Raw genomic sequence first — 20,431 nt, forward strand, 5'->3', positions numbered from 1 at the left:
GCCGGCTCATCTCGCGTCACCATCCGCGTATGTGCGCTTTGGCATCGCTTTGGACTCTCCTTTCCCGTCGTCCCCCGTTCATACCTCGTCTTCTGGTTTCGTTTCGTTTGCGCCTGCTCTCGTCAAGCCGAGCCTTTGCGGAACCCGAGCGGCTGCGTCCAACCTCTCGTGTCTCGTCCGTGTCGTTTGGGCACTTTGCTTGCACTGCGTTTAGCTCCCTGCTTCCTTTCGGTCTTCCTTGTCTTGTCACAAGCAGGCCTCCTGTTGCGGGAGCCTTTCCCTCCATGACTATTTACCCAAGCACAGATCACGTTCATAATCCTCTGACGCTTTCTCTCCGGCCGCATGCTGCACAGGGTTTTCCCCAGGTCCGGAGTGGAGATGGCATCTATTGCCGGGGGTTTGCGGATCCTTAAAAGGTTTGAACTCCTGTGACGCCCGTGAAGAATTAGTCCAAATTGTGTCAAATGTTTGTCGGCCGATTGAACGAGAGAGATAGAATGTACGGGCGCAAATCGGCTCTGATGCTGTAATAAAAATGAATGACCCGTTTCCAAAGTCTTGAATTTGGCTTTCCTAAAACCGGCACTTATCCTTCTACGTTGAAGACTTTCTCTACGAGGGTCCTCCACTCGACAAAATGTGGGAAATCCTGTCCTATCAAATGTGTTCATTGTTATGGTCAAGCTAATTCTTACCTAACGTTGACTACTTTCTCCCCTCCCCTCCCCGCTTCTTTCAACACGAATCATCACTTTCTCATGTCGCCGCACAGTCGCAAACATTCCCATCAGATGCGTTGAAATCGGCCGCCCCCCAAGCGTCGCCGGCCCCGCCCCCCCAATCGTACATCACCTCCGTTTCCCCGCAAGTTCTCACTTCATCCGTGTCGCTCAGCGATCCCGTTGGACTGGCGGTGGCCGTTGTTCCCCTCGCTCGGCAGCCCCGGGCCGAGGCCCCTCCCGCGCCGCTCGCCGAGATTCTCCGGCAGCCGGCGCCCCGACCGACCGCCGTTCACCCGCGGCTCGCGCTTGCGCACGAGCACTTATTGGAGCAGCAACAAGCCATTCTTCAACAGCGCCATCCAGCCATGCCGCGGCCAGCACGTGTGCAGGGCCACGTAGGGCAACCCAAGCTGTCGCATCAACAATCGGACGGTCCCCAGCCAAGAATTCCGGAGGAGCCGCAGCGGCAGCAGCGGCAGCGGCAGCAGCCGCCGCCACCGACTCAACGCGATCAACAGCGACAGCAGGCGCTCTTACAACAGCATCTCCAGCAGCAGCAGCAGCAGCAGCAGCAGCAGCAACAGCTTGTCTTGCAGCAGCAGCAGCAACCGCAACCCGAGGCTCAGCTGACGCCGCAACTAATCCAGCAGCAAGAGCTTGCGCCTCAACAACAGACTCTCTTGCGGCAAGCATTTCCCGGGCAGCAACGGCGCCAAGCTGCCATTGTTCAACTCGAGCAAACGGAAAAAGGAGAGGCGCTCTCGCCTCTTCACGGCAGCAGTGAGCGGCAAACACAGCAGTGCGAAATGCTTCAAGCAAGCGGCACTCGAGTGGATAGCCGCGATGTCCCGCTCCAGTGCCAGTCTCCCATGCAAGCGGCTCCCGTCGTGATCGGGTCCCACGTTGTTCCCGTGCTCGTAACCACCCAAGGACAGGCGCAAATTGTGATCCAAGCCCACAAAGTTGTCGGCGCTTATGCCGAACCAACAAATTGTTCCCCGAAGCAAATGTCCGCTCGGCCGCCCGTTCCGGCTCAGCCTTCTGCCGACGTTCAGGTCGCGGGCCGGCAAAGGCAAGAGCAATTGTCGCCGGCACCCGCTCGGACGTGGCCTCTTGGCCATGATCAAACGCCGGACGTGCTGCGGCGTCAGCTTGAGCAAGCGACGGCCAGCCAGACGCTCGCCCGGGCCCAAAGTTCCATCGCGCCAAGCCTTCTGAGCGCTCAGTCCGGCCCTCCCAACATGTATTGCTCTGCGCCATTCGGACACGATGTCGTCAGTGTGACGCGGCCGCCGGTGCTGCGCTGCCAGCGGGCGGCCGCCGCCGCCCCCGGTCTCGCTTCTCTGGCGGAGCCGGCAGCCGTTGTTAGCGCCGCGGACCAGCGGCGGCCGTCAGAGGGCGCCGCAAACCCGGCGGCGCTTCAGCCCGTCTGCCGGCCTCAGCGGCTCCCGACGCTTTCTCCGGCTCGGCCAGCACCTCCTTCCCTAGCGGGCTCGCCACTTGAGCCGAGAGCGGCCCCGAGCCGGCCCAAAAGTCCGCTCGCTCAGCCCGCCGTTGGCAGCGATGAGGCCGAGCTGCCGGCACGAGCTCAGAGCGCAACGGCGGCTGTGGCTCAGGTCCGGTCCGAGCACGCGCCGCCCGCGCGGCCCCCGTTTCGGGCCCAGTCGCACTCGCAGACGCAGGCTCACTGTCACCCGCAAGCGCCGGCCGCCGAGGCCGCCGAGGCCGCCGAGGCCGCCCCGCCCCTTCTCCAGGCGCTCTTCGCCGTCCGTCAAATAGTCCCGAGCCCCTCTCGCACCTCGCCTCCCCCGTCATCATGCCGGCGTCCTGCTCCTGCTGCTCCGGAGCTGCCGTCGCCAGCGGCGGCCCAGCTCGCCTTACCCGGGCAAGGCGACTTTCGACCTGCCGCCGCGATCGACTCGCTTAATTGTCACGCGGCCAAAGCGCCGCGAGCCTCGCTGCAAGACTGCGATAGCATTTCTCAGGTACACGCAGAATGTCTGCACATGACTTGACTGAGTGATTTCAGAGCAGTTGTGCTGGTGCAGTGAGTGAGCGAGAGAGAGAGAGAGAGAGAGAGAGAGAGAGCATACAAATGTTGGATCGGAAACTAAGACGTCTTCATCCTAAAAAGTGCTTGTGCTTGTCCGTACGTTAGCGCTTCGCTTACATTGCTGATGTCCTTTGTCTTCTGGCTTTTTCCTTTTTGTCTTTCTATTCATTATATCAATGTGTTCCTCAGGATTGTCTGCCCCCGTCAAATACAGAGCGCCCTTCCTGGGCAACTGGGTATGTCTGACTTCACCAGTGTTTCACGTCACTTGATTTGTCATTTGAAAACAAACCGAGGGCTGGTCTACGCTTAATAGCAAGCGAGCAAGCGTTTGCCAAACGGACGTGCGCCGCTCTAGAAGAAGGCCAATGTCCCATTTTCCAGTGGGAATATCTTCATTATAGTCATCGCCGCGACAATTTCAATGTCTTCTTCCGAGCAAATCCGGCGGTGCCTTGAGATACGAGTGACCTGACCCAGATGACATCGGAGCCGTCCCGCGGTCGTATTTTTTGCTTGGACTTTTGCGCGGGAATTTGAGATGTTGGCGTGCGGTCAACTCAACTCACTTAGCAGACAGTGAGCAGATCTCACAAAAGAAGCGGGGTGGGGGAGCATGAAGCGGTGTTTTATTGCAACTCCCCCAGTTGAAATTGGCCGCCAAACTCACCTTGAAACAAAGAATTACACGTTGTGTTTGAAAACAAGCCAATAGCCTTGACGGAGTCAGTTTAGTGCGCTTTCCCACCTACTGGGCACTCAAAGCTCTTCACACGGACTCCTCAAGATGCGCAGGCATATATTCTTTATCCTTTGGGAAGACGCTCTGATATAACCGCGGCTTTGCGTGCCACTTGGGAACGTTTTCTTTGAACGTCTCCCAGAAGGAGGAGCCCGACATTTCTGAACCCAAAAAGTCGCCAAACTGTTTCATGCCGAATATTTCCTTTAGGTATGACATTACGGCACGTTTCTGCAAAGTAAAGTCTGATCGCGACCACGGCGCAAATGGATCTCGTATCTCGAGGGAGCGCTGCCTTTGTTTTGAACAACGTATTTGTCCATCACGCGGCGCGTACCACCTTAGCCCTTCTCATGTCGCCAAAATGCGGAGCAATGTAAAGTACCGTGCCGCCCGCAGGTCTGTGGCAGCCAATGGGGAAGATGCTCTGTTGTCCTCGGCCAATGGCAAATTTGACAAAGTCAAGGGCCAGAGGAGAGCATCTTCGCTGAGAGCCGAGAAGCTTTCACATCAGTTTCAGCTGAGTATGCTCCAGGTAAGGCGCGGCACATAACCAGAATGCGTTTGCAGCGATGATGTCTTTGCCTTTCCTCCTTGTTCTTCCCAAGGTGTCGGGCAGTGGAGACAATATGGTGGAGTGCCAGTTGGAGACACATAGTAACAAAATGGTGACGTTTAAATTTGACATGGAGGGAGACGCGCCAGAGGACATTGCAGATTACATGGTAAACTGCGCGCGCATCACATATTTCGGAAAATGATACTTCATCGCAAGACGTTAAGAATCGAGGCGCCGCGCGATACCGAGGCCAGCAGCTTGACAAGCGCGTGTATCCCGGTCAAAGTCTACCGTACTGTGTGTCAAAGTGCTCACAAATACGCCCCCCCCCCCCCGGTAGCACTCATCAACAGCAATTTGGAATCGGAATCAGAATTGATGTGTCCCCAAGCGTAGTTTGGACACCAATCTTAAAAACGGCTTTACTTTTTTGATAGCGCCTCAGGTTTCTGGGATACTGTCAGATTTTTTTTCTTTTTAAATTTGACCTACAAAAGCTGGCACAATACGGATTTTACCGTTGTCATTTACAGCTTTGACGTTTGGGGAAAAAAAAAATCCACCTGTTGCAACACAAATAATATGTTTGATGTGCCTCCGCAATTCTAAACACGGCATTCTGATGAATATTGCACTTGGGGAATGTGAGTTCAGCAGCAAAATCCACCTTGTTTTTAGCCATCTCAGGGAGCGGCCATTTTGTTGACTGAAAATGACATCGCCGTTGCTCGGGGCTCAGGTAACCAGCGATGGCGGCTCAGAGACTTCCTAATGTGGGCGGAGCCGAGCGCATTGTTTGGAGCATTGGCCATAAAACTAGGATGGGCGGGACCCACGGCTTTTGTGATTTGGATGTGTTGTATTTTGTTTCCAGGTGGAGGAAGTCTTTGTCCTAGATGTGGAAAAAGACACGTTTGTTGAAGAGCTTCGAGCCATAGTTGCAAAAGCGCAGGAAATACTTCAACAACATTCGCTCGTATGTTCCTTGCTGTTGCGCTCAGTATCACCTGCGCACACATTTGATGATGGTTTGCATGTTTCCCAATTAGACTGGCTCAACCGATCAGTTGCAAGTCAGCACTGCCAGCGGCTCGACGTGTAAGTGGTCTTGTCACTTTTTGCCCGTAACGCGGCACCGCAGAACAAACGTGCGCGCGCGCGCGTGTGCTTCCCCAGCCGACTCCGTGCCGCACTCGTCTCCGGTGGGACGCTGGCGTTTCTTCATCAACCAGACCATCCGCCACAGAGACTCGCTCTCGAGCCAGGGCGCTGCCGCGACGCCTCCCGCCGGAGAAACTAGGACACTCGCACCCCCCAAAACGGACAAAGGTGAGCGCGAGCGTCACTTGCAGCAGGTTGTGCTAATAATAATATGTAGTAATAATAATAATAATAATAATAATACTATGCGCTGCATTTTTGGACGATGACATGGTGAAATATCAGCAAAGGATTGCATTTTAGACGCAATGTGACGACCGTGCAGCCGATGAAGTCGCCACAGACAGCTCGTCTGTCTCTCTCTGTTTTGTAGAAAACGAAAGCTCGCAGAGCGCGGAGTCCTTCGGTGCAGTGTCCTCTACTGTCTTCGCCCCCTCCGCCTCGACCGCACCCACTTTGCACGCCGCCGCGCCTAAAAGCGTTCTGGAAGCCTCCGGCCCTCGCGCTCTTGCGGGCGCTCTCAAGCTGCCGACGTGTGTCGAGCAAAGGCCCGGCGTGCCGATCGCCGCCGAGCCGAGCTCCATGCCCGCCGCCGCCGCCGCCGACTTGGAGCGGCTGCAGCCGAGCCTCTCCCAGGGAGGCCCGTCGGCTGCGCGGCAGCGGCAGCTTCCGGTTGCCCAGCAACAGTTGCGGCTTGAGCAACAGGTGCAGGCAGCAGCGCAGCAACAACTGCAGCAGACGCAGGAAGTGTGCCAAGAGCAAATTCAGCTGTGGCAGCAACAGGAGTTTGTGCAGCAACAGGAGTTTGTGCAGCAGCAGCAGCAGCAGCAGCAGCAGCAGCAGCAACGACCGCCACAGATGACGCCGCCTGTGCTACAAGAGCAGCTGCAGCCGCAGCGGCAGCTCCTCTGTAGCCATGTGGCGCAAGCAAGCCAAGTCTCTGGCGACGTGCCGCCGCGGCGCCGCCAGACGCAAGAGCCGGAGCGAGAGGAAGCGGCGGGAGTCGCCGACGCGGCTCCGCAACAACACCCGCCGCCCAAACAGTCGTCCCCGCAGCGCTCCGAGTCGGAGGTGTCCGCGGGGGAGGCGAGCTTGACGGACGAGGCGGCGCCGCGGCCTCCTTCCTCCGACTCGTCTTTGCCGCCTCTTCATTTGGGAGCCGGCGAAGCCTCCTTGCTCCCTCTCTCCCACACGCTCACCCCGTCCCCCGCCCAGCCTTCCTCGGTGGCCGAGTCGGACGGCGAAGGTCCCCCCAAGATGGAATTTGGGGACAATCGTATGAAGACGCTGGATGAAAAGCTGAGGAACTTGTTGTATCAGGAGCACGGCGCGGGCGGAGCCTCGTCGCCGCTGGCGTCAACATCGGCGGCCTCCGCGGGTGCGGCTGCCGATGAGTCATGGGAGCCGCCGTCGCCGATGTCCTGCCCACCGTCTGCGCACTCGTCCTCCTCGTCCTCCTCCTCCTCCTCCTCCTCCTCCTCCTCCTCCTCCGCCGCCGCTGACCCTGAGAGCTGTGGGGGAGCACCCGAGGGCCCTTCGGCAGAAGTTCCCCGGTCGGCAGAGATGGCGCGGCGGCTCTGCCCGTCCTCCGGCGCTGCCGCAAGCGCCGGCCGCCCCCCTGCGACTTTGCTCCCTGCCGAAGAGGACGTCCCCGCCGGGCCGCAGCGTCCTCCTGTGCCAGGAGAACCGACTATCCTTGTGAGTGTCCGGCGCCCATCGATCCGACTTTGCAGACGTCCCTCCGCACCGTGTAGTGGCCCGGCCCGGTCCGGTCCGGTCCGCTGCGGTCCACCCGAAACAGAGTACGCGCCCTAAAAACGTGACCGCACGACATACGCGGTTCGCTTTTTGTCATGTAGTGTCAGTAGTTGTCAAATGGTCCGCCATCTCGTGCCTCCGATTTGAAAGAAAAGGCAACCAATCAGAGAGACGGAAGGATGGGTCGGGGCCTTCCTTGGACTCTTAGGCCAAAGCGATAGCGGTCTGTGTCCTGGGCCACTAAGGTAAGCTCGTAAGTCAGCGTGAGGCAGTGGCGGGCGGGGCGGGGCGCAATAATTGTCACAATTGAGACAATTGGCATTTGAGCCATCGAAGAAACGCAGCATGTAGCGGAATGACGTCCTTTCGAGGTGTTGCCGCGCGTGCGCGTCTTTCTCTCTTTGACAGTGCCTCAAGCCCATTCAGCGTTGTCATTTGTCCCAACCGTTTTAGGCTGTGCCCCCCCCCCACTCGGACAGCGGCGCCACTGGAGAAGCGTGGCGGCCCCAGCGCCAGCAGATGCCCCTCCGGCATGGAGCGCAGCAGCATAATGCAGGAGGTGGATATTTTGGCCTAAACCTGACATGTCCTAGTATCAGAAATCCGGTTTCTAGCAGGAAATCCTGGACTCGCAAATTCAAAAACTGGGCATGCAAATTGCGCCATTCCGCCAGCTTGTTCAAGAAGCCCAGAGTCCAGCAAGGTAGCGTGCTCTTAGGGATTTCTACAGACACTGAGTGAGTGACTGAGTGACTGAGTGAGTGACTGAGTGACTGAGTGACTGAGTGAGTATGATGTCGAGCTTGCAAACGCCTAATATCTAGCACTAGTTTTAACATAGACGATTAACTTGATGACGTTCCAGCAAGGGTTGATGTTAAATGTTCCCAACTCCATACAATAGATGAATAACCTCATGTTTGAATACGTACTGTTATGTGACTGCATTGCAGTGAAATCCTTGCTAATTCGCGCTTTGTTATTCTCAAACTCACCTATTTTCATTTGGACCATTTGGAACCAATTGGTATTGTTTTTCTGGGGAAGACAAAGAAAGATAATCACCAATTCACATTGTTTTGCTCTTTCTATGCCACAAGATGGCGCCACAGCTAATAGGAAAGTAGTCACGGTGGTGTCTTGAGATACAACGCTGTAAAAATAGCCCAATTCGGGGTGAAAAAGGGCCGATCCACTACCTGGGGCAATTTGACCCCACTTTTCCAAAAATGTTCGTACAATGTTGTACAAAAGAACCCCCGAAATGGGGCCGTATTGTCCAAAAAAGAAGGTAGGTCAAAGTGACCCGAATAGTGGATCGCTCCATTTTTGACTCCACATTGGGTTATTTTTAACGCAGAGTGAAGTTTGGCCGAATGAAATTGTTTTTTGCCGCATGTTTGCTCCAATTCAATGGACATGGCGGTCCTCCTCCACGCCGAGTCGGCTCGCTCGTATCTCAAGGCGCCGCTTGAGGAGTGTCTCTTTCAAATCTGTCAGCCATTATTTCCGACTAATGTCAGACAAATTGGAAATTTGGTGTTTCTGATTGAAACACTTAGTTCAAGAGCGGAGCATCCACGGCTCCCTACTTGCCGGTGCCCCTCCCGCAATTAGCAGGGCTTCTTCACTGCATCCTCATTTGATCGTCCTTCTTGCTGTTGTGGTTTTGCTTCCCTTCCTTTGTGCTCAATGTACCTTTCTTGGCCCCTTTTGCGTGGGTTCCTCCCCCGTGTGGCGAGATGAGCGGAGAATAGGGGAGGGGGGCGGGGAATGTAGCGCCAGCGGCCAGGACGTGCGCCACCCATCGTTTGACTTTGTCAAATGATTCGACAAACCCCCGCGCCGCGGCCGGTCCACGGGCGGCGCCGGCCGCACCCCCCTCGGCCGTATCCGGCAGCGAGCCGCCGTGCCGGGTCGCTCGCTTCATGCTTTCCGAGTATGCTCAGCCAGCCGCGCCAGGCGCGTATAGTTGCGGCGACGAGCTCTTCCGCTCGATGGCACAATCGACGCGCTGCCACTCACGCCGCTCCCCCTTCAAAGCGGCCCGTATTCGCGCAAAAGGGTGCGCGCGATGAGATCATTTTTCGTCAGTATTCACATTGGTGACATTTTGGTTCGCTGCGCCGTGAAATGTGCGCCCTCCTCTCAGCAAACGCTGGGCCACTACTCGAGATACTGGGCACCGTGGGCGCACTTTATACGCACTTGTAAATGCTTTGCTGCAACGCGCACTGTCAGTTAGTTGGCTAGAGCACATTTTCCCCTGAAAAGAGGATATTTGGTCCCACCCTAAACAGAGTAATAAGTTGAAGCTTGGAAGACAGCCAAGTCGTCCAGTCAGTTTTACACTGAAACTAATTTGGACCGATGGGAACCTGAGGCTGAACTCAAACTAGTCATGTTTTTCACTCAGAAAAGACTTTTTGGGTGCATTTGACTTGCAGAGTATGAGTTTATTTAAAAAGACAAAAAAGGTCACTCAAAGGCGGGGAACGAACCCACAAGCTCGAGGTCGGGGGGCGGCCTCGCTTCCACCCGAGCCATCCCGCTCCTACTGTCAGTTAGTAATTGGCCGGTGTCGGGCGCAGAAGTTGGCGGCAGACTATTTGTCCGCACCCACTCACAATAGCAGCAACATGCGGCCGCTTCCGAAGCTGAAGCTAGCCTCGTTTTTGGAAGGTAAACGTCAGGCGCAATTTGTTTCGGCTTCAAATTGACTCACTGATGTTTGATTTCACTGTCTTCCAAGTTCAAAGTTTGCGCTCTGTTTAGGATGGGCCCAAATTGGTGAAATGTACTGTGTCGTTTTGGTCTGGTCACATTTGATGATCGCCAAATCTTTTTTCCAGCTTGGAGGCCCGCATCAGCTTCTGAGTAGCCAACTTGGTAAAAAATCAAAACAAAGGCAATGCCCGGGTCGTTCGTATTTGGGTTTGTGCTGAGCAGTCCGTAAGCTGTAAGTTGTATCGGACGGCCTTGATGTTTGCAGTGTCAGTTAGCGGATGCTGGCTCGGCCGGCATCGCACGGCACCGCACGCCTGCGTTGCTGCTGGAGAAGCGGGAAGGAGAGCAGAGAGAGCAGAGAGCGGGCAAGGGCTTTCTTCTTGCCGTAGAAAGAGAGAGCATGCGCAAAGTCCATCTTGACCGGGACTTGGAACCTTCCGGGAGCCACACGGGAGCCCGCTAACCAAGCCGGCGAGCCTTTGCCGGCTAGTGCTCAGCGGGAAAAAAAAAAGACATTTGATCGCACCCGTGTTGCCGCGGCACTTTATCCAGCCGTTTATCGCCCGCCCCGAGCCGAGCCGAGCCCAACTACTACTACTCACTTGACTGACCTTGCTGTCTTTTTTGTTTTGGCATTTGCGCGTTTGCCCAGATGCTGCACGTCACGCGCAAACCGTGACTTCTCTTTGTGTTCCATGTTTGTCCGCGCGCCTCTCTCTGTCATCTGTCACGTCTGGCATTCTCTGGGTCCGTCTGCGTGTTGTGCATTTTCATGTACCGGCGCGTCTCTTGTCGTCCCTTTTGGTTTGCACCCCGGTCTCGTTATCAGACGGACGGTCGGCCGCTCAGTCGTCGAAAGAGGCGAAGGAGGAGGCGACCCCGCCTCCGACTCAGTCGCGCAAAGGACGATTCCACGTATGGATTTGACCTCGACGTTCCTTGGCGTCGGCACGAGGATGGCCAGGCTGACGTTTGCCCTCCTCTGCTGTCAACAGGTGACCCCGGTGCCTCAGCGGTCCCCGCCTAAGAAGGGCCGCCGCGGCGCTGACCGAAAAGTGGGCCGCTTCTCCGTGTCCAAGGCCGAGGCGCGGGACGAGTCGGGCCGGACGGACGGCTCCCCGCCGCCTCCCGTCGTGCTCAGGGAGAGGAGGAGATCTCGGGCAAAGGAGGCCGACAAAGACCGGGGTCGGAGGGCGCCGGCGACGGCCCATCTTTCCGGAGGGCGGAGCCACTCGCCGCCCGCGGATAGCAGCAGCGACGACGACCGCGACCACCGCCACCACCACGACGCCAGTGGGTTGGAGGATGAAGACCTGAGAAAAGAACTTCACAAGCTGAGAGAGAAGTAAGAGTCCTTCTTTTCACTCCAGCCTGCTTTTGCATTCCTTTCTCAGCGACAGCCCAAATACCGGATGCCCGGGTCAATGTGACCCGGCTCAGACCGTAGACCATTCTTCAAGGAGGAGAATTCGCTCATTTGTTCATTTGGAAAAATGCACGTATGCAAATATGCTCCATTTCATTCATTGGAGGTCGAAAGAAGCTTGAGAACTAATCTATTAGCGCGCTTGAACGTTCAATTGTCGCAGGAGTGTGGGGGAACCTTCCTCAATCTGCGGGAGGCGTGTGGCATTGTGTCACCTCGAGACTCAAAAGCCTGGATGGCTTTTTTTAAATGGATGGTTGGAACGCTTTTGGCCACACAGCTGAAATTCATTTTCACCTATCAAAGCGATTGTCGTCCATGAGGAAATGAAGAAAGTGGTTCCTTTGCACTTATTGCAACAAAAACCGCCGCGCCTCTCCTCCCATACATGTGGCGCAAACGAACACCCGCGATCAGACTTGCGGCGGGCGGGCGGGCGCGCGCGCGCCACGCTTTCGGCTGGCGGCCAGTGCGAACGGAGCATAAGACAGTGACAGTATTGCCAGTGTGTTTGGGGGGCCGAGTACGGCAACCAGTCCACGAACCTTTGCGTTTGTCAAATATCTTCTTTTCGTCTAGTTGCCATCTATCTGACGCTGGCGACGTGCTGGCAACGGCTTCCACCATTATGTTCAGTTGTAGTCTAATGAAGTAGGCTTTTTTTTTTCTCTTCGCTTTTAGCGTATAAAATGAGGGATTGAACATGATTTTGATACACGGAAAGCCGTGAATCCATTTGGGGCGGGAGAGCGTTTTCGTGCGATTCTCGCTCTCTCGCTCTCAATGAAATGCATCAGAATATACGGTGTCGTGAGACCGCGCAAGATATCCACACAGACGATCGCTGTGACGGCAGCGGAAAAGATGACGCGCAGCGGCACCTGTGGAACCAGTCGAACGCGACGTAGGGGTTTAGACGTATGCTTGCCAACGACGACGATGCCGACACGTTTGTAATAGAGTAGAGCACCGCATTGTTGAATTGCAAATTGGGCTTGTCCGGCACTAACGCTTCGTTTTTCCGTCTTCGATTGAAACCGTAAAGGCGCCGGGAGCCGGGCGCTTTAGGCCTTCCTGGGTTAACCTTGTACTCTACTGGCAACTCCGGTGAGGCGGTGGTCATTTCAAAATAATCCTGTTTGATTGTTTGTTTCCTGAAAAGTAGTGACTTTGGAGAGGCAGACATTCCACTGAATATGTATCACTTAAACGTCTATTATCTGAGGAGGATTTTAACATTCTATTTCCAAATGTGAGCCAAAGTGAAGCATTCTGTGTATAGCAATAAAAGCATTTTCCCCAGCAATCCCAATTGACAACTATGCCAACTATTAATGTCCAAGGTGACAGACTACAAGCAACAACGTTAACTGCGCTTTGAACGTTCAGGCACATCAAAGAAGTGGTGTCACTTCAGGCCCAGCAGAACCGAGAGCTGCAAGAACTGTACAGACGGCTTCGTTCCCAAAAAGACCAAAGGCAAAGTCTTCCGGCTTGCTTGTCTCGGAGCCCCGCCCTCGCCGCCCTCTCCCCTCGCAGAGCCAGGCCGGCCAAAGTCAAACTGCGGGCCCGACCTCACTCTCACGTGGACAACGATGGGCCCACGCATGCCGGTAGATGCATCGCTGTGCTCATGATTTCCCTTGCTTTTGGCCGCGTCCTTAATTTGGGGTGGGGGGGGGGGTTCCTCCTTGTCCAGGATTCCAGCGGCCCAGCTGCTTTTCGGAGACGGAAGGGAGCGCGCAGGGGAGCGGAGGGCCTCCCCGTTGCAGCAGCTCAGAGCATCGCTCCTCGCTGCCCACCAAAAGAGGTAACGGTGTGCTAACCGGAGGAAGTCTCAAGTCGTAAGTCACCTTCCGGTCGGGCCGGGGGGTCAGGCAAGTCGAGTCAAGCCGCGACGGGGTTTGGGCGAGTCCAAAGTCAAGCCTTGCTCTGTCACAATCTAGCATGGGAGTGATGACAATATCGCACGCATCATAAGACAAATTCATGTAGCGTGTAGGTAGCTCTGAAAATGGACATTTTTGCCAAGCACGTGGCAAGTCATCAAATCGGCGACTCGAGTTGACTCAAATCCAAGTCATAGGGCTGGAGTCCCCCAACTCTGGCAGGCCGCGTTTCGGGCGGCCGTATTTTTGTCACAGCGACGTGGTTGAGCTTGGGGAAGACATTGCCCAAGTAATTCCAGTCATCCTCAAAAGTTGATGAGAAAGCAATTCATGTGTCCGGCAAGTCGAGGGACACCATCCACTGATCTTGCTCCGTGCGTTGATTGTCCGGCTGCAAGTGGACAAAGAACAAACCTCAGCAGCCGGGAAAGGAGGAGGCGGTAATTGGCCGCGCATCACAATCGCCGCTCTCTCGTCACCGATTCGCCTCCAGCCTGCTAGAACATCTCAGCTGTATTTGCAGTTCATCACAGGCACTTGAAATGCTGGGCTGGCCGGTGCGTCGCCTTTGACTCGCGTTTCAATTTGAGCCCCGGTCAACGTTAACTCGGTTCTATTTTTTTTAAATTATTTGTTCACCTCTTGAAAAGCCCTTTTGTCAAATTGCGTCGTACAGGCCGCAGAGCGAATTGCGCGAAATAGCTCAGGAAGCGGCGAAACCCCGGCGCGCGCGACGTGCGTCTCGCTGACGGACGTGTTGAAAGCAAAGCGGAGCCGGCTGATTGTGGGCGTGCTGGATTTGTTGTGCAGATGAAAGTCCCGGCGGGAAGAGCGCCTTCACCGAGGACTTGCACAAGTTGCTTGACAATTGGACAAAGGAGGCCGCGGGCCACAGCGCGCCCAAGCCTTCTCTCAATCAGATCAAGCACATTCAGCAGGTGCACGAGTTGGGAGGCTGGACGCAGCCCGAGGAGGTAGCGCCCGCGCGCGCGCGCGCACGCCCGCGCACGCGCGTCAATACAAGCGATCTGTACTCCTGAAAGCCGCTGTTTACAAACATCCACATATTTGCTTGTTATGCTGCTGTTTGCCGTGATGAGGGCCAAAATGACAGTCGCAAAGGTTTTGCATCGATATTGTCATCACGATTTATCATCTCAATTATTCACGATGTCAAGGAAAACAGCTGTACTGACGACGTGTGTACAAAAGGCAAGTTCCATGGCTGAACCCCAAAATACAAAGGCGATTCCAACAAACACGAGAAACAAGACGCTGAGTCCGAAGGACCAGGAACTCTGACTACTTGATGAGACGGAGGACAGACGCATTGTGGCTTTGGCACAGCACTTTCAAGAGCGTCATGGCGAGTCCTACCACTCTTTCCCGTCCAGGTGGCTCCACCACGTTGGTTCCCGTCGCTCCCGCTGAAGCCACAGGCGGCGCCGGCGCCGGCTGCCGGCCGCCGGCCGCAAGTGCCACAAATGCAGCTGCGGCCGCAGATGACCTTTCACGGGGCCCCCCGCGGTCCGGCCGGCCGCATCGGGGCCAGGCGCTGCCGGCCTCCGCGGCGGCCCCTCTGCGCCCGTTGCATTCTGCGCTTGTTGCTCCTCATCTTCAACCGACTGCCGCTCCTCCTGCTGTCTGAAAGCTGCTGTACCTTCCAGTGCCAAAAAAAAAGACTCAGCCCACAGACAGCCCCCGCCTCCACGCTTCCTCTGGGACAGAAATCAAAATCAAACCAAGGTTGGTATAATAGATGTGAAGAAAGGTGCCAGAAAAACAATCCGTGACTTGGCGCAGGATGTAGCTTTGATCCATTGGGCCTGTTGGGCTGGATTTACACTACAGTACTCCTCCGCTATTGGCGGATGGTGGGGGCCGAGCTGGGGAAAAAGAGAGGACCTTTAGAAAGGTTGGCGATTGTCTTGACTCGGAGTTTGAACTCCAAGTCCGCGCCCGAAACGCTTGAGTATCCTTTCAAACTCATTTGACGTTGCACTTACGAGGAAAAAGGCCTCACGGATGATTTGATTTCGAAACCATGCAGCAGAAGTGTGCACGTACATGCACCTGCGGCAAAGACACTCTGTCAATTCCACTAATTCCACGGAAACGCGACGGTCAACTAACGCGACATGAACATTCGCGCTGGGACGATAGACTTTTGTCCCAATCCCATACTTGAATATATATATATATGACAAAAAAACGGAGGCGTGTGTTTCCAAAGTATAAACTTCAGTGCCATTTGACATTTATTCAAGGGTCACCATGGAAAAGGGCATACGGTGTTCCTAAGCAAGTGAAGAAATAAAAGTCCATTCACAAAGCTCAACTTGAAGCACCTCAAATGTTCCAAAAGTGTGCTATAGAAGATGCACACCACAGCATCAGGTATCCAAAGTAGCGCGATACTTCATCAACGCGTCGATATCGGCGTAAAAAGTATCAGGGTGGATGGCGATAGGATCTTTTTTCCCAGCCCAGGTTGTATTTTCAAAATCCGCCATGGCAAGTGCGCGCCCGGACCTGCGTTGTAAATCCAGTCTGGGATGGACTTCGGCACCGGCGGGTTGAACCGCGACAGAGCGCGCACGTGAGATATGAGAGGAGAGGCTCAAGTATGTCCACATTGAAGGTGAGACGGAAGGCAGCACCGGAGCTTTGTGGGGAGCGGGACGCGTGGCTCTCCTTTCCCGCACCAGCGTCTTCGTGTACGGCGCGTAGCGCGTGGCCGACAATTTGCAACATAAGCCCGAAACGGACGACATGCGCTCTGTGTCCAGGATATGTCTCTTTTGTTTCCGCTGCTTGCAGTGAAAGGACTATCCATTTTAAAAGTGCAATTAGTCACGATCGTGGAAATTGATCAGCATGTATTGTAATGATTTGTCTGTACGTCATAAAATATTTTTGTACAAGTGAAGTGATGAAACTTTTCAAACGGTTGGCTTCAAGCACTAGCTGCTTCAGAGGACCATAAAAAAAAAAAAAAAAAAGAAAGAAAAATTGCTGTTTCCAGAGCAGACTTTATTTCAAGATGGATAACTCCGATCTACCAAATGCAACAATGAAGGATTTCTGCTGTGCGGCTCATTAATCCCAGCACCAATCACCAAAGTTACCAAAGTCAGTCAATAGATGTCAAATTGCTGTATCTTTCGGACTATGAGTCGCTACAGAGTTGCCTATTTGCTTATTTTCAAATGGCTAGAATGCCACCTTGCGTTGTGGCCAAAGGTAGAATCCTGCTCAATTGTTGCGCCTTTTTGGTGCTGGGAATCCTCGTTGTGGCAAGCAAGGAAGCCGCACGCTCAACTGGCGACCTGTCACCCCTTGGTTGCCGCGACTACCGTCAAGGCACCATCTCGGTCCCCTGCACCATCTGCGGCGCTCGCGTGCAGCGCGGGCCTATACTGTAGATGGACCTGGACTACTAATGCCGCCTCGCCGGCCATAGCGAAAATGACAGATGGCCACCGGCGGCCATCTTGCGTTGCCACTGTCTAAGCCCGCCTAACTTGAACACCTTGGTTTCTCTGCGGCGTTTCCGCGTTATTTTATGTCTCTAAGAGTGAAAATGCCACCGTGTGTGGCGTTCGGTTGTGCCAATAAGTCCGGGAGAAATGCACCTTTGATTGATCGGAATGAAATGATACATTTTCTCTCCTGATGTGCTCCTCAAAGATTCATCTGCATCGTGTTGTCAGAACCGTCAATAAAGAAATGAAAGCTCACTTTTGTGCGTCGCAATTCACCATAGTCAGATAATATGCTCTGAATGGTCGATGCCTGCAGTCAAGTTCACTCTTTGCCAAGGCTTTTACTACTCCACACAGGGATCCTGGCATCCGCCAAACTATGAACGAAAAGGGTGACTTATAGTCTGAAAAATACAGTCGTTACATGTAAAGATGAGCATCCCAGGTCGTGTTACTTTCGGTCTTCAATGCCGCTTTTGTATGTAAAATTGTCACGTCGACGTGTGACATTTTGGCTCGTTGCGCGAGTTTGGGAAAGCGTCGCGACAGCGCACCTGTACACGCATATCGTCGCTGTCCGGCGGAATCGGCGCATCACCAAAAACGGCACTTTTCAGGAAATGTTAAGAGAACACGCCACCTTGCTTGAGTTAGCAAACACTACATCATTCAACTTTGCATGATACCTTAGCCTATACCATTGCACATCAACACAACACTGCCAGGAAGAATTTGATGTATATTTATATTAGAGCTGTCAAACTTATCGCATTCCTCATGAGATGAAAATGACATTTTTCAAATGAACATTCTTTCTGTAGTAGACCGGATTTTTAGTCACTACAAAAACGCAAAAGGGCCTCAGAGCAGTGACAGAAATATTTCAAACGTGTGTGTGTGTGCGCGTGCCCGTGTGTGTGTGCATGTATGTGTATGTATATGTGTATATATACCGTATGTATATGTACAATATATACATATTGCATATATGTATATGTTATTGAATGTACACGGAATAATAATGATAAAGTTATCAAATCAATTCTAGACAAAATATAAACTTCTCACTGCTGCAAACGGCCTAGATCCCTTTGCTATTGCACAAAAATAACTGGACTGTGGGGATTGCGCCCGACAGCAAGCATATGTTGATTTTGTGCTGTAAGTTTGGAGTCTGATGAACGATTAAAGCAGCGTTGTCTCAATATTACGTACACCCGTGAAAAAAAGCCCCACCAACCTTCCCCTCACGCAACTAATGCGTGCAATATGAGAAAGGGCTTTCAATGTGATGCATGGCAATCATACAGTGGTAGCGCTGCCATGACTGATCTACTTTCAGTTCAATTCATTGCAGAGTCGCAACAAACGTGATCGCCAAGCCTTTGACTGAATTGGCAATGTTGGCGTTTCAGCATTGTGAATGATGACGCATCCAATCAACGGCTATGTAACGTCAAACAATCCCATATCGCGCACGCGTCAAAGACTCCAGCCTGTGCTGACAGGTGAGCGACAACTGCATCATGCGCTGTATGGCAGCTAATGCGTGAGAAGCATTTGACTTTGTTTTGGTTGGGCAAAAGTTCCAGGCAAAAGCTGCTCGTCCCCACCCAAGGTTTCCTGGGTGCCGTCAGCAGCGTTGTGCTCAGCCAGCCTTCCTCTTCAACTTGCAGGTGCCACGAATAGACACGTTTGAAACGGGTCAAGTGTAGCGAGCGCGACTCGGCTCTAGGCTAGCTCTTCCATTTGGTGCGATGCCGCGGGCGCTACGCTATGTAGTCTCTGCAAGCTTACAGCTAATGTGACAAACAGCCGCTTGTGAAATGCATCGGCTGGCTAACGCAGACGCACAGCAGAAACCTTTTTCTTCCACATTCGCCGTCGCAAATCATCAAATATTGTGCCGACGTGCTTTGGGGTAGGGTGCTAACTGTTGAGCGACTGCCGACTTGTCGTGACCTGATGAGCGCGTCTTGCCTTTTGCATTTTTCAGTGTGTCAGTCGCGTTCTTCTCTTTGACCTGCATTCAATCATTCGTACGTTCAAATGAGCCTCTCCAAGACTACTCAACCAACTGGGGGGGCGGGCTTTGGGGTCGTTTTTGAATACTTTTCTGCTTCTTCTTTGTAAATTGCCGTACTTGACCGCAAACTGTCATAAAACGATCTGTGGGCGATTCACGTGCTCAACGCACACCGCCAAAGCTTCATGAGGAAAGACAACACCAGCGCTCCACTCGATGTGATCTTGCGCAGACGTGCGTGCTCCGTGCAACGTACAGGATGCAAGCGCATACTGTACATTACGTTGGACTGGCTCAGCAGGATGAAACATATTTGCAGTGTTTCTGGACTTTGTCTACTGCATCTGAGGTCAAACATTCAGAGGATCGAATTGTCGGCTTACCTGCCTTTGGCATCATTTCGAATGATTTGACCAGTGATTTTGTGGATCCTTTGCCGTCATGTCTGATACTAACTTGTTGACCACAAGCTCGATTATCACATTGTATGATGTGGCGCTGGCTTTGTGTTACCAAATCTAAAAAAAAGTGAGCGAGAGAGAGAGAGAAAGGCTCTGGTGAAATATTATTTTTGTATTTTGAAATGAAGACGTTTCATTGTAACAGCGGTGTTCCGTGGGACTAACCCGAACCCCTTTTTGGATTCCCCTTTGTGTCCTGAGACAGAAAATATTATTTACCATAGTTGAACTTAATTTCTGTTTAAACACAATCATCACAACACAACTCCTGAGTGCAGGCTTTAATAAATTTGCAATTGGATGCCATCCATGTCAAGGGAGTCCCTTTCATGCATGACTGAGAACCAGCAATGAAGAAGCACATTTGGGAAGTACGTGTCTAGCGAGTTGCTAGTTGCCCTTTGTACATTGCAACACAATCAACTTTTGCTTTTATTTATGTTTTGTAACTAACCCAAATAAATGATGTCCAACATCAACATTCTTTGCCGTGTTTTCATCCATGTATAAAATAACATTATATTAAAGCTGATCTTAGAAACACAACGTCTGCTATTTTTTTTTAGCATTCCTAAGGTATAGTGTACTGTCAAATCATTATTATTATTATTATTAATTTATTGGCATATTTACATATTTCTAAAGTGTCTTCACTATGTTTTTTGTTCTGGAGCAGTTTCAATGTTTTTAAATGACACTTTTTTTGCCACATTGGAAACAAAGAAAAAACATTTCCGGGGAAAAAGGTTTGATTCCCTAAACACATTATTGTAATGCTTGAAAGATTACAGCATTTCCTGAAAAATACCGCTTTATTCTTGTCAGAGTATAACAATATTCTCGTAGCATACTGTAGTGATTTCAGGGGTACCCATGCTGCAGACGGATGACGGACGCTCAATTTTTTTGTAAAATGTCCAGCTCTTGTAACGACCGATCACGGCTCACCTGTTTTTTGAATCCGAGCCGTGATTGGTTGTTATCTGAGCCCGAGCAACTGTGATGTCATTTTCAGTCCACAGAAGTGACCAAACGGCTGCCCCCTGAGATGGTTAAAAATGGGTGGCTTTTGCTGCTTAACTTATCATATTTTCCACAAATGCAGTATTAATCAGAATGCCTTGTTTCATCTTATGGGCCTGCCCAGAACATATTCTTCAAAAAATGATATTTGGGTTGATTTCCACTTTAAAATTGAGCATGCACTTTGGATCCGAATCTCGTTATTTGGGTCTCGATCCACCCATACCTAAATTAGATGATGCCCAGCTCTGGCGATAAGCAGAACAATGAAATGCTCTTTCACTAGGCGACAGAAGGTACAATTGACATCTACAAGTATTTCCCCCTGTTGCCTTCATACAACGGAATAATCGCTGTACGGGTCTACATTTGCCACTGAGCAATTACATCTGGGAG

General features: G+C 52.8%; 1 protein-coding gene across 1 annotated transcript in view; it reads left to right on the forward strand.

Moving 5' to 3' along the window:
* The window catches only part of LOC147154145 (serine/threonine-protein kinase WNK3-like), a 44,799-nt gene extending 30,180 nt beyond the window's left edge, over positions 1 to 14,619 (forward strand). Inside the window, exons 11-24 of the mRNA XM_086042094.1 lie at positions 776 to 2,710; positions 2,968 to 3,014; positions 3,920 to 4,055; positions 4,129 to 4,245; positions 4,954 to 5,055; positions 5,129 to 5,177; positions 5,256 to 5,408; positions 5,614 to 6,938; positions 7,452 to 7,701; positions 10,555 to 10,640; positions 10,721 to 11,070; positions 12,541 to 12,764; positions 12,851 to 12,961; positions 13,851 to 14,619. Coding sequence (XP_085898220.1) covers positions 776 to 2,710; positions 2,968 to 3,014; positions 3,920 to 4,055; positions 4,129 to 4,245; positions 4,954 to 5,055; positions 5,129 to 5,177; positions 5,256 to 5,408; positions 5,614 to 6,938; positions 7,452 to 7,701; positions 10,555 to 10,640; positions 10,721 to 11,070; positions 12,541 to 12,764; positions 12,851 to 12,961; positions 13,851 to 14,080 — 5,115 coding nt within the window. The 3' untranslated portion in view covers positions 14,081 to 14,619. The remainder of the gene's footprint in view (positions 1 to 775; positions 2,711 to 2,967; positions 3,015 to 3,919; positions 4,056 to 4,128; positions 4,246 to 4,953; positions 5,056 to 5,128; positions 5,178 to 5,255; positions 5,409 to 5,613; positions 6,939 to 7,451; positions 7,702 to 10,554; positions 10,641 to 10,720; positions 11,071 to 12,540; positions 12,765 to 12,850; positions 12,962 to 13,850) is intronic.
* The last annotated feature ends 5,812 nt before the right edge of the window (positions 14,620 to 20,431 follow it).

The sequence above is a fragment of the Filicampus tigris genome, chromosome 1 (assembly GCF_054856515.1).
Source record: "Filicampus tigris isolate MCC_2025a chromosome 1, RoL_Ftig_1.0, whole genome shotgun sequence".
In the NCBI taxonomy this organism is placed as follows: domain Eukaryota; kingdom Metazoa; phylum Chordata; class Actinopteri; order Syngnathiformes; family Syngnathidae; genus Filicampus; species Filicampus tigris.